Source organism: Neovison vison, chromosome 5, assembly GCF_020171115.1.
Source record: "Neovison vison isolate M4711 chromosome 5, ASM_NN_V1, whole genome shotgun sequence".
Taxonomy (NCBI): Eukaryota; Metazoa; Chordata; class Mammalia; order Carnivora; family Mustelidae; genus Neogale; species Neogale vison.
In genome coordinates this window covers 41460637-41474789 of record NC_058095.1, presented here as the reverse complement: position 1 = coordinate 41474789, position 14153 = coordinate 41460637, and the positions used below count along the sequence as shown (strand labels likewise).

General features: G+C 38.9%; 1 protein-coding gene across 1 annotated transcript in view; it reads left to right on the top strand.

Annotated features, from left to right (window-relative positions):
- TOM1L1 (target of myb1 like 1 membrane trafficking protein) overlaps window positions 1-14104 on the top strand; it is a 66133-nt gene extending 52029 nt beyond the window's left edge. The window contains exons 12-16 of the mRNA XM_044248642.1: window positions 6871-6922; window positions 8815-8917; window positions 9363-9444; window positions 12977-13041; window positions 13828-14104. Coding sequence (XP_044104577.1) covers window positions 6871-6922; window positions 8815-8917; window positions 9363-9444; window positions 12977-13040 — 301 coding nt within the window. The 3' untranslated portion in view covers window position 13041; window positions 13828-14104. The remainder of the gene's footprint in view (window positions 1-6870; window positions 6923-8814; window positions 8918-9362; window positions 9445-12976; window positions 13042-13827) is intronic.
- The last annotated feature ends 49 nt before the right edge of the window (window positions 14105-14153 follow it).

The window sequence follows — 14153 nt, the reverse complement described above, 5'->3', positions numbered from 1 at the left end:
CAATTTTTTGGTGGCTGAATACTATTCCATTTTATATATGTGTCACATTTTCTTTATCCGTTCATCTGTCGATGGACATCTGGGCTCTTTCCATACTTTGACTGTTGTGGAAACTGCTGCTATAAACATGGGGGTGCATGTGCCCCTTCTTTTCACTACATCTGTATCTTTGGGGTAAATACCCAGTAGTGCAATTGCTGGGTTGTAGGGTAGCTCTACTTTCAACTTTTTGAAGAACCTCCGTACTGCTTTCCAGAGTGGCTGCATCAGCTTGCATTCCCACCAGCATTGTAGGAGGGTTCCCCTTTCTCTGCATCCTCACCAACATCTGTCATTTTCTGACGTTAATTTTAGCCATTCCAACTGGTTTGTGAGGTGGTGTTTCACTGTGGTTTTGATTTGTATTTCCCTGATGCTGACTGATGTGGAATATTTTTCATATGTCTGATGACCATTTTTATGTCTCCTTTGGAGCAATGTCTGTTTATGTCTTCTCCCCATTTCTTTATTGGATTATTTGTTCTTTGGGTGTTGAGTTTGATATGTTCTTTATAGATTTTTGGATACTAGCCCTTAATCTGGTAAGACATTTGCAAATTCCTTCTCTCATTTTGTCGGTTGTCTTTTGGTTTTGTCGAGTGTTTCCTTTGCTATGCAAAAGCATTTTATCTTGATGAAGTCCCAGTAGTTCGTTTTTGCCTTTGTTTCCCTTGCCTTTGGAGACTGGTCTAGACAGAAGTTATGGATGCCTGTGTTCTCCTCTAGGATTTTGATGGATTCCTGTCTCACATTGAGGTCTTAAATCCATTTTGCATCTATTTTTGTGTTTGGTGTAAGAAAATGGTCCAGCTTCATTCTTCACGTGGCTGTCCAAATTTCCCAACACCGTTTGTTGAAGAGACTGTATTTATTCCCATTATATATTCTTTCCTGCTTTCTCAAAGATTAGCTGACCATAGAGGTCCATTTCTGGGTTCTCTTTTCTGTTCCAGTGATCTGTATGTCTGGTTTTGTGTGAGTACCATACTGTCTTGATGATTACAGTTTTGTAATAGAGCTTGAAGTTTGGAATTGTGATGCCACCAGCTTTGGTTTTCTTTTTCAACATCCCTTTGGCTATTCATGTGGTCTTTTCTGGTTCCAGATTTTAGGATTATTTGTTCCAGCTCTGTGAAAAAAAGTTAATGGTATTATGGTAAGGATCGCCATGAATGTGTAGATTATATTGTATCAGACATTTTAACAATATTTGTTCTTCCAATCTGTGAGCATGGAACATCTTTCCATTTCTTTTTATCTTCCTCAATTTCTTTCATGAGTGTTCTATAGTTTTCTGAATACAGATTCTTTGCTACTTTGGTTAGGTTTATTCCCAGGCATCTTACAGTTTTTGGTGCTACAACTGTAATTAGGATCAACTACTTAATTTCTCTTTCCTCTCATTGTTAACATATAGAATGTGACTGATTTCTGTGTATTGGTTTTGTATCCTGCCACTTTCAGAATTCCTGTTCTAGCGATTTGGGGGTGGAGTCTTTTGGGTTTTCCACGTAGAGTATCATGTCATCTGCGAAGAGTGAGAGTTTGACTTCCTCTATGCCAATTTGGATGATTTTTATTTCTTTTTGTGGTCTGGTTGCTGAGGCTAGGACTTCCAGTACCATATTGAACAACAGTGGTGATAGTAGACATCCCTCCCTTATTTCTGACCTTAGCGAAAAAGCTCTGTTTTTCCCCATTAAGAATGGTATTTACTGTGGGCTTTTGGTAGATGGTTTTTATGAACATACTGAGGTATGTTCCCTTTGTCCCTACACTGTGAAGTTTTAATCAAGAAAGGATACTGTACTTTGTCAAATGCTTTTTCTGCATCTACAGAGAGGATCATATGGTTCCCATCCTTTCCTTTATTAATGTAGTATATCCCATTGATTGATTTGCAAATGTTGAACCACCCTTGCATCCCAGGAATAAATCCCACTTGGTCGTGGTAAATAATCCTTTTAATGTACTGTTTGATCCTATTGGCTAGTATTTGGTGAGAATCTTTGCATCCATCTTCATCAGGGATATTGGTCTATAATTCTCCTTTTTGGTGGGGTCTTTGTCTGGTTTTGGGATGGAGATAATGCTGGCCTCATAAAAAGACTTTGGAAGTTTTCCTTCCATTTCTATTTTTTGGAACAGCTTCAGAAGAATAGGTATTAATTCTTCTTTAAATGTTTGGTAGAGGGCGCCTGGGTGGTTCAGTGGGTTAAAACCTCTGCCTTTGGCTCAGGTCATGGTCCCAGGGTCCTGGGTTTGAGCCCCACATCAGGTTCTCTGCTCAGCAGGAGGTCTGCTTCCTCCTCTCTCTCTCTCTCTCTCTGCCTGCCTCTCCACCTACTTGAGATCTCTGTCTGTCAAGTAAGTAAATAAAATCTTTAAAAAAATAAACAAATGTTTGGTAGAATTCCCCCTGGGAAGCCCATCTGGTCCTGGCCCCCTTTTCTTGGAGATTTTTTTATCACTTTTTCAGTAGCCTTGCTGCTTATGGGTCTTTTCAGGTTTTCTGTTCCTTCCTGTTTCAGTTTTGGTGTTTATATGTCTCTGAGAATGCATCCATTTCTTCCAGAGTGCCTAATTCTTTTCCATATAGTTGTTCATAAAATATTCTTAGAATTGTTTGTATTTCCTTGGTGTTGGTCATGATTTCTCCTTTTTCACTCATGATTTTTATTCATTTGGGTCCTCCTTTTTTTCTTTTTGATGAGTCTGGCTAGGAGTTTATCAATTGTATTAATTCTTTCAAAGAACCAGCTCCTAGTTTTATTGATCTGTTCTACTGTTCTCTTGGTTTCTATTTCATTGATTTCTGCTCTGATTTTTGTTATGTCTAGTCTCCTGCTGGGTTTAGGCTTTACTTGCTGTTCTTTCTCCAGCTCCTTTAGGTGAAAGGTTAGGTTGTGTATTTGAGACCTTTCTTGTTTCTCAAGAAAGGCTTGTATTGCTATGTATTTCCCTCTTAGGACTGCCTTTGATGCATCCCAAAGGTTTTAAACAATTGTGTTTTCATTTTCATTTGTCTTCATGAATTTTTTTAATTCTTTAATTTCCTGGTTGACCCATTCATTCTTTAGTAGGATGTTCTTTAGCCTGCATGTATTTGAGTTCTTTCCAAATTTCTTCATGTGATTGAGTTCCAGTTTCAAAGCATTGTGGGTCCAAAAATATGCAGGGAATGATCCCAGTCTTTTGGTACTGGTTGAGACCTGACTTGTGACCCTAGTATGTTATCTATTCTGAAGAATATTCCATGTCCACTCAAGAAGAATGTGTATCCTGTTGTTTTAGGATGGAATGCTTTAAATATATATGTGAAGTCCATCTGGTGCAGTGTGTCATTTAAAGCTCTTGTTTCAAGACAAAACCAGAGAGGGAGACAAACCATAAGACACTGTTAATCATAGGAAACAAACTGAGGGTTGCTGGAGGGGAGGAGGTTAGAGGTAAAGGGTAAATGGGTGATGGACATTGAGAAGCGTATGTGGTGTAATGAGCTCTGGGTATAAGACTGATGAAACACAGACCTCTGCCCCTGAAACAAATAATACATTATATGTTAATTTAAAAATAAGTTAAAATAATAATAATAATAATAAGGCTCTTGCTTCTTGTTGTTCTGCTGTTTAGATTATCTGTCCATTGCAGCAATTGGGGTGTTAAAGTCCCCTACTATTATTTTATTATGTGTTTCTTTAGTTTTGTCATTAATTGGTTTATAGAATGGGCTGCTCCCATGTTAAGGGCATAAGTATTTAAAATTGTTAGATCTTCTGGTTGGATAGACTCTTTAAGTATGATATAGTTTCCTTCTTCATCTCTTATTATAGTCTTTGATTTAAAGTCTAATTTGTCTGATATAAGGATTGCCACCCCAATTTTCTTTTGATGTCCGTTAGCATGATAAATTGTTTTCCACCCCCTCACTTTCAATCTGAAGGTGTCTTTGGGTCTAAAATGAGTCTCTTGTAGACAGCATATAAATGGGTTTTGTTTTTGTTTTTGTTTTGTTTTGATTGGTGCACTTAGCCCATTTACACTGAGTAACTATTGAAAGATACACATTTAGTGCCATTGTATTACCTGTAAAGTCACTGTTTCTTTATATTGTCTCTGGTCTGTGTTACTTTTGGGTGCTTTCTTTGCTTAAAGAATCCTCTTTTATATTTCTTTATATTTTTAAAAAAGATTTTATTCATTTATTTGAAAGATAGCATGAGCATGGAGAAGGGACAGAAGAAGAGAGAAGCAGACTCCCCATTAAGCAGGGTGCCCAACGTGGGACTTGAGCCCAGGACCCCAGGATCCCAATGCTAGCCAAAGGCAGATGCTTAACCAACTGAGCCACCCAGGTGCCCTACTCTTTAATATTTCTTGCAGGTCTGTTTAGTGATCAAAAATTCTTTAAATTTCTGTTTGTTTTGGAAGCTCTTTATCTCTCCTTCTATTCTGAATGATAGCCTTGCTGAGTAAAGTATTCATGGCTACATATCTTCTTCATTTAGCACCTTGATTCTGAGACCATACATTGTCCCACCTAAGATTCTGCCCTGCTTTGCCACCTGAGTGCCTTTCAAGGCTGGGATGTCCCTCACCAGAGCAGACTTCTAAAAGACCTGATTTTGCGCTCTGCTGCTTTATCACTTTTAGGTAGTCAGCTTACAGAGCTCTCCCCCACCCATGGTTTATCTTCCAATATATCACCTCAGATTCACTTCTCCACACCTCCTACCTTGAAGAAAGTGGTCCCCTTTCTATTTGTAGAGTTGCAGCTATTATTTTCTTAGATTGCTGGTTGAGTTCACAGGTGTTAAGAATGATTTGATAGCTATCTAACTGCATTTCTGGGACCCAACAAAACTAAGGTGTCCTACTCCTCTGCCATCTTGGATTTCTCTGCTGCCTGTTTCCTCTGTCATCCCCGTTTTTCTAGGGAGCTCATTCTATAAATTTTTTTAAAAACTTCAGTTATTATATTTTTGATTCTAAAGTTACTATTTGGCTCTTCTTTGTATCTTATTTTTCTTTGAAACAACTTTCTATATTTCCATCTCTTTTGCATGAGTATTCACAGTTGCTTGTTGAAGCACTTGTATAATAACTGCTTTAAAATCTGAGATCATTTTAACATCTGTGTCCTCTTGATACCGACTTCTGTTGATTGCCTTTTCTTTTGCCTGTTGAAATTTTTCCAGTTTTTCACATGCCTAGTAATTTTGGATTGTATCCTAGGCATTTTTAATGTTAGGATACACTTCCTTTTATTTATATCCTGTCAAGGATGGGGCTGTTTTGATTTTAGAAGGGAAACAACATCCTTGGGTTCATGCTTCAGCTTTAGCCTACTGCCTTTGTGCTGGATTTGGTAATATGGAGGTAGCTGGTTCCAAAGTAGTTATGTTTTCAAAGCTTTGTTGTGCTATTCTTTTTTTTTTTTTTTTTTTAAAGATTTTATTTATTTATTTGTCAGGGATAGAGGGAGAGAGAGCAAGCGAGCACAGGCAGACAAGAGAGGCAGGCAGAGGCAGAGGGAGAAGCAGGCTCCCTGCCGAGCAAGGAGCCCAATGTGGGACTCGATCCCAGGACGCTGGGATCATGACCTGAGCTGAAGGCAGCTGCTTAACCAACTGAGCCACCCAGGCGTCCCTGTTGTGCTATTCTGATCTGTCTCATGTGTGCCACCCTGAGGTCTGGATGGCTATGTGTTTAGTTCTCAGAATCTTTGGCATCCTGATTGGGATCAAATCCACAGAGGCACAGATCAAGGAGTGAGAACAGGATGTCGTAAACAACTTTTTAAGATTTTTCTGAATTCCCCCTCTTTGTTATTTCTTTGGTGCTTTGCTTTTCTAGGATTTGCCTTTTTGTTCCTCCATTCAGAAAGCTGGAGATTCAGTTGCCCTGTTATATGTGATGCATTTCCTTGACTGTGTATGTGTCTGGGACCAAGTGGTGGGACAGAAAAGAAAAAAAAACAGCAAGACAGTGTTTGTGCTGTCCTTGGGACCACAGTTACACTTGTTGGAGAATGGTCCCCTCTGATGAATAAACCTCTGCAGGTCCCTCTTGCTTCTACTGTCACTTCAGCCACTTTGGGATTGCCTCAGGTTTAGAGGATGAGAGAACAGAAAGAAAAAAAAGGGGAAAAGGAATTTCCACACTATCTCTGAGCATTAGGATTTCTGTCTCCTGCTCCTTGACTGAGAACAAAAGAGCTTCTCCTGGAACTGGCTGTTCTCACTGCCCACTCTTGGGTTTTAGGCTGTATTGCATTCAGGCTTGGGTATACAAGGCGGGGGGGGAGTTAAATTCACAATGATTTGGTGATACTCAAAATCTAGTCTTCTTTCCCAGTTATCCTATAAACTATTTACTTATCAGCCCTCAGATATTTGTCCCATTCATCCTTTCCAGGTTTTTTAGTTGCCCTCAGTGGGAAAGACAAGCTGAAGTGTGTGTGCTATCTTACATTAAACTAGGGCCCTTCCTTCCTCATTCCTAACCTCTACTCTGGATTGCTTCTCATCCTTTAGGAAATGACAGGGTTGTAGCTTCTCTGATGGAAAAACTGACGGCTTGTTCTCACTAGTGTGTATACTTCAGGATCTCGGGGCTACCACCGCCATGGGATAGTGCTTTGTCTTTATTCTCTTCGGTATTTGGGCATCAAAAGCTGATGGGCACTGAAACCAGATGACCGTTGTTATATAAAATTAATATTTCATTGCAGTCTGGAAGGTTTATTTTAGATTTTGTTCATAGAAGTCATCTTTTTGCATTTGTGCTCTCACTATAGGGTAATCAAGCTGTCTTGTCATACTCTCCTAGGTTTACCCAAAGGACCAGCCAAAACATCACCTCAAGTCCTACATATGAAAGTGTAAGTACTGAAACCCTTCCCAGGCAACACCCCAGGCAGCAGATTATCATGGCTGAGAAGGAATTCCCAGTCATTAAATCTCATGTTCTGTTCAGTGTTGTGTTATATGTTCTATAACCTGTTGATACAGTACTTGTTAGGATCTCTCTTTATCTTCTTTTTAGCCTTTCAAAATAGGTAGGCTGAATCTTACTTCTGTTAGAAAAATGGTTATAGATCAAAATTCCTTTAGTGTTTATGGTAGCTGTCTCCTTTCCTTCCATCCTATTTGATGGGTTTCATACAGGCTCTCATTCTTCCCAGTGTGTTCATATAGCTCTTCTCATGATCTCCAGTGACCTCCATTATTACTAATCTACTACTGTAATTTTCGATGCTCATCTTACCTGATTTATTGGCAGCAGGTGACAGAATCACTCACTTCCTCCTTTTTTGCACACATGCCTTTCAGACACCACTCACTTTTGTTCTCTTAATTCCACTTCTATCTCCTTTGCTGGCCTCCACTCCTCTACTGGCCTTCCAGGGTTGCAGACCCCAGGGCTTAGGCTACAGACTTCTCTTTTCACATTTGTTCTTCCAGTCTTTTAGTCTCGTATCTTAAAATACAATTCAGACTCTGACAATTTACAGTTGGTACCTCCGTCCAAACCCCTTCCCTAAACTCACAAATCCGCCTTCTGAGTTATCTCTTTTTGTGTTCTTCCCAGTCCTGGCTCTCCACATGCTCTTCCTTCAGGCTTCCCCACCTTAGTGAAGGACCCCACCACTCTTTCAGTTGCTTAAGTCAAAACCTTGGAAAACAGTGCATGACCTCTACCTTTTCACCTTTTCCCTTCACAGCATACCTATTTCCTAGCCACTTCTCACTGCCTCCACTTCTGCATCCCAGTCCAGGCCATCAGATGGATATTGCAGTGGCCTCCTCAGGTTACCCTGCCTTAGCCTTCACCTCCCTCTCCACCCCCATCCCCATCGTACAATCTATTCTCAAACCAGAGCAGTCTTAGGAGAAGGGGGGAAAAAAAGTCATGTATTACTTAACTGCTCTACAGCCCCCTATGATTTTTCCTCTTCTGTTTTACTGTGTAAAAACCTGAAATGCTGATCTCTCCTCTCCCATTACCTCTCTAACCTCACCTCTCTTCCTTGGCTCACTCTGCTCCAGCCACACTGGTCTCCTCTGCCTCAGAGATGACCTTGTGTCCCTTTAGGTACTCCCAGCACCCACCTCAGTCAGGGCTCCGACAATGAGGCATTCCCTGACCACTACTATCACAGCAGTAGCCCACCCTGTAGACCCCAGGCTTTATTCTCCCTGTTTGGGTTTGTTTGTTTGTTTGTTTGTTTTTAAGAGTACTTGTTATCGGACATCTATTCACATTTGTTGATTGTCTGCTTCAAGGGTACAGGGACTTGGCCTATTTATAGTGCCTGGCATCTAGTAGGTGCCCAGGACATATTTGTGAAATGAATGAGGACTTTACAAGAAGAAAGATATTTCTAAGACTTTATCAGTTCTGATTTGATGTCATCACCTTATGCCCTTCTGTAGGGTTAAGATTTTATTTTCCTGTTTGAGGGGGAGATTTTTTAGTCAATGGGAAACAACAGAAGCTAAACTGAGCCACACATTTTTTTTTAAAGCAACATGTTAATTTTACATTTTGTATGGGAAATGAGGTACAGTGGGCATGGAACCAGAGAGAAAAGTAGTAAGTGTTATAAATGGTTATTACCTAAAAAAGTAATAGTTCGTAATTTCTAATTCTTGTCCAATTGAGAGTATATGGTTCTTGGAATAGTGCCACTTAGAAGCCTGGGAATCTAACAAACAAAAGAAAAGCTTAATGTAGAATGTTTATTTAAACATTGTGCTATGCTTTCTTCAGTTTCCAGAATATTCAAATTCAGTACTACAGCCAGTTAGTCTGCAGAACATTCCAGCAACACTATCAAGCCAGAGATTGCCTTCCTTGCCCAGCAATCATCCAGGTACTTGAGACCAATTATTTGCATTGAAAAAGGAAACTGGTGAGAATATAGGAGTCTGTCCAGAGATTTACTTCTGATTGGAAATAGGTATATAGAGAGGAAAAATGAAGACTTCATATGCCCTTTTAAGCTCCATGAAGTAAACCATTATGACCGACATTAGATTATAAAAATGCTTGTGTTGTGTTGAATGTTGTATTTGGAATGCTGAGGTAAATGGATCTTTAGCTGAAGTTTGGAAGACCTTTTGTTATATATAGATTTGTTGCATGTGGGAATAGCATCAGAATACCAGTTGCATTTATTTCTGGTTGTCAGGGTTTCTTAGGGCCTAATGTTTGAAGTCTGAATCATAAAGAGAATATTAATTGTGTTAGTGTTCTTGAAAAATACAATGTGTGTTTACTGGTTGGGTGTTTTGTTTGTTTTTGTTTTTTGCCTAAAGCATTGACAAAGAATGATCTCCAGCCACCCAATTACTACGAGGTAATGGAGTTTGATCCCTTAGCTCCTGCTGTCACTACAGAGTAAGTCATTTACAAAATGATTAATTTAGTTTTTGTCTTGGTTCCTTTTGGTAACAGAGCTAACAGAGCTTGGTTTTACATTTAATTTTGTTTAGGTCTTGGCAGAAATTGATGACCTTATTAAAAATGACTTACGAGGTTTTATGGAGGCTGTTGCTCTTAATGGTCTTATTGTGCTCGGCCTTGTGACTAAAAAATAAAAATGCTGGGGCTGCACATTAAGAAATAACCAGAACCATTGTGTACATTAACGGGTTCCTTATAGATGCCTTGGAAGAAAGGTTCTCTCCAGCTTGAGAAGGGCACTATATTCACTAATTGGTGACATAAGTAATACCACATTGATGGATTATTTTAACTGTTCTTTACTAATCAGAAAAAAAATTGTTTTTAGTCTTCACTCTCTATGTCAACTTAAAACGGATTAATAAAGCATTAGTTAGTGTAAATGTATTTTCTTAACTTGAAGGTCTTAGAGCATTATTTTATGATATCATGTTGGTCAAGTGTATATACTTATGCAACAGTAAGTAGGCTCATTAGAGCTTTAATACTTTGACTGACAATTACCCCCAGAATTCTTAAAAAGGATCAAAGCACGTTTATAGAAACCATCGTTAGGAAACTGACAGCCTTTAGGCAGTATCTTCCTTACAGCTGTGTTCTGTTTGACCTATGTGGAATTTAAACCGTGCATTTAAAAATTAATTGCCAAAAATTAAAAACTGGGATATTGTAAAAAAAAAAAAATATATATATATATATATATATATATATATATATATATATGTATGTATCTGGTCTTGTGGATTCTTTTGGTACTGTGGCAAAGCAAGGCCTGCATTTTTAAATGCTAGCACTACGTTAGGACTGAGTAGTAGCTGCCTCATTAAGGCAAGTTATGTGCTGCTGTTGATCAGGCCCCGGCTGGCCCGCTTCGTACATTTATTTGATCAGCCTGGCATGAGTTAAACATTTGAGGGTTTGACCTCTCGTTTTAAACCAATAATGCAGTGATCCATTTTGGAATAATTTATGAATTTTAACAGACTTAGAAGTTCACTAAATACTTTTTTTTTTTTTTAAGATTTTTTTTTATTTACCAGAGAGAAATCGTAAGTAGGCAGAGAGGCAGGCAGAGAGAGAAGGGGAAGCAGGCTCCCCACCGAGCAGAGAGCCTGATGCGGGGCTTGATCCCAGGACCCTGAGATCATGACCTGAGCTGAAGGCAGAGGCTTAACCCACTGAGCCACCCAAGTGCCCCTAGAAGTTCATTAAATATTTTTTTTCATGATGTAGGATTGCAAAATTTCCCTAAGTCATTCTGGTTGATAAAGTATCACTAAATATATCTGTCACTTAAGGATTCAGAATCACATAGCATCCAAAGAGGAAGTGGAGTTTATTATATTCCAGTTAACTAGGAAATTGTAAGTAGATATGGCAGTGCAACAGATATTAAATTTGAGAGAGAGTGAGAAGAAAAGCTGAAGAAGTGGAGCTTTGGAATCCTCTACCATTGTGGTTCTTACTTTCTGAGGGGTAGGGTGTTTCATTCCATTAAAATTCACCTTAGGAAATTCTCCCTAAGGAAAACCACAAAGCCTTGTAGAAAAAGTTGTGGAATTTTCACATCACTAGTTGTCCATAAACCCTAGGTTAAGAATTTCTGTTCTGGTAGGAGGAGTACAATATTTATGTTGTATACATACAAGTGCACATGATTCATCTGGCCAGTGCTTGAACACTATATGCCAAGGACAATGACTGATGCCTAATTTATAATGTTGAGTGAGAGGTGTCCTCCCCATCCTCATGGAGGTTAAATCTAGCGTGGAAGAAGAAATCAGGGAACCTGGGTGGCTCAGTCAGTTAAGTGTCTGACGCTTGATCTCAGGGTCCTTAATTTAAGCCCTGTTTCCATGGAACATACTCAAAAAAAAAAAAAAAGGAAAGCAAACGGGCAAACATATATTTACAGATCGTGTTAATGGTATGAAAGAACATGGTGACTTGAAAGATTATAACAGGTAGAACTAATTTAAATGAGGGGTAGAGAAAGCCTGAGGAAGTGACAATAAGGTTGAGACCTGAAAGTATCAGTCAGGTGACAAGTTTGGGAATCAGTTTTGTAGGCCCTGGGAACAACAGGTACACAGACTGTGAGTAGACAAGAGTTTGGGTACATTCAAAGAAATGAACAGCTAACACCAAGAGCAAAGAGTGCAATAGGGACCTTATTATTAGCAGATGTGGAAGAGCAATTTGGAAACTAGGAGGGAGTATACAGCTGTGATGAACCATCAAAGAGGATATGATGACTGAAAACTAGTTAATGAATGAAGTAGAAGGAAATCCTTGATGTAAGCTGTTTTGCTAGATTGATGGGGAGAGAAGCCAGATTTTAGTGTGTTAACAGAAGGGAGGAAGTAGGGATGGTTAGTGTAGAGGACACTATAAACTTCCATATGAAGGGATTGTGGACAACGGCTTGGTAGCTAGAGGTTACTGAGATGATCACTCCAAGTAGACATGGGATTGAGGACTCCCTTATTTTAGAAAATAGGAGATGATGGAGCATCTGTGAATGCTGACCAGTAGGATCTAATAGATAGGGAGACCAGAAGTTCAAAAAGGGGGAAGACTGAGTGAGTAACATGCCTGAGAAGCCAGGTGTAGCCAGAAAGATGGTATAAGTGAAGAAGATGGAAGATTTGAAGATTTGGTGATAGGGAGATGAGAAAGTTTCCATACCACGGCATTTAATTTACTTTTAAGTGAGGTTTCTGACCAAGAGTGGTAATAGGAGGGGGGACCAGAGATGTGAGGAGTGACAGAAGTTGAAATAGCTTTGTGGAAATACATTAAAATTTCTGGACCCTCTTGGGTCCTCGTAACATTGATGAACACGGCTTCACAGTACTATGATTTTTTTATAAGATTTTCTTTCCCCAGCCATGTTTCACTATACTGTATCAATGTTGTATTTGTAGGCTTAGATGTTTTCTTAGGTATAGGCCTATGTAAGACAGATAAGAAGAACTGAGCGATGCCATGAAAAATTACTATAAATGAGGGATAGAGGTATAGAGATGACACTTATAAGTTGAAGGGGGCTCTGGAGTTTCGACTGGAATAACATAGGTTAAGAAGATAGAATGTTAGTATTTTTAAATGCTTTGAAACCTGGAAAAACAGAATTTTTTGTTTTTTGGGTGTTTTTTGTTTGTTTGTTTGTTTTGGTAAAGCAGAGAGCAAACTGTCCAAATTTGAGCCACATTTTTCATTGAGTCACAACTAAAATGAATTGGTTATACGAGATACATATTTGTAAGATGCATGGGAATTACATTAGGCTCTAAGAAAGCTATAATGTAATGTAAGCTTCAAGGGCAGAGATCTGTTTTTATTCACTGATACAGCCTGAATACCTAAAATGGCAGATTTTTAGTTAAGGTGTTGGTAGTTAAAAGCCAAAATAGTAAATTTGAAATATAATAACCCTTTTGCCATGATGGTTTGTTTGTTTCAGAGCTGTTTATGAAGAGATTGATGTTCGTCAGCAGAAAGGAGCTCAAAGTCATAGTGACTGCTGAGGTAGACTTCAACTTATACAACATACATTCCCCATTCTATAGAATTCCAGTGTGATTGTCCCTTTTTTTCAGTATTTACATTTTATAAAGGCCATTTGAGTCTGACACTTTGATTGAAATCTTAGTACAAAAGTTTCTCCTAATCACTCAAATTATAATGAAATACAATTTTTGTGAGCTTGTTAGCTAAAAATAATGAACCTTTGGAATGTAGAAGTTGGTTTATGGTACAGAAATACTAATGCTAACAAAAATAATGATCAATAGAAACTTCTTTTTCTTTTTTTTTTTAAGATTTTATTTATTTATTTGACAGAGAGAAATCACAAGTAGATGGAGAGGCAGGCAGAGAGAGGGAAGCAGGCTCCCCGCTGAGCAGAGAGCCCAATGCGGGACTCGATCCCAGGACCCTGAGATCATGACCTGAGCCGAAGGCAGTGGCTTAACCCACTGAGCCACCCAGGCGCCCCCAATAGAAACTTCTTAAGCACTGAAATTGACATTTATTTTTTACATACAGTTAGTATCTTACTAACTGGTGAAACCCACTCATTGCTCATCCAAATAGGCCTGGATTCTTCCTGTTTGTTTTATCAGTCATCCTATTTTATTTACTAATGAATGCATGGCCATCAGTAACCCATTAACCTTATTTATTCCCTTCACACCTACCCCCATTGAAGTAGTACATGCCCACCTTTCTGCATTAGATTGTGACTCTTTTGTTATGTAGGAATGGGGAAAGAAAAGGAAAGGATGAAGGGCAGCTATATTCTTTCTATTCTAGGGGAAGGCGGATGACCAGCTCACTAACTACATTAAAGGTGCCAATTCTCTAAAAGGTAGACCCTGTGAAACTTTGAGGCCCAGAAGACAAGACCTACCAGCACATCAGAAGCTTAGTGGAACATTTCTCCTCTGCAGTAATGAAGCTTCACAGAAGAGTAACAATTCCACAGGAATATTTATGCTTCCAGACCACAGTTTATCTCAAACTTTATCTCAAAAGAACTTGGTTGTAACATATATTCACTTAAAACTTCAGCAGAAGAAAAATCCATTGTACTGAGGCCAACTAGTTTAATGACAGCAGCTTAGGTTTCACAGGGCTTC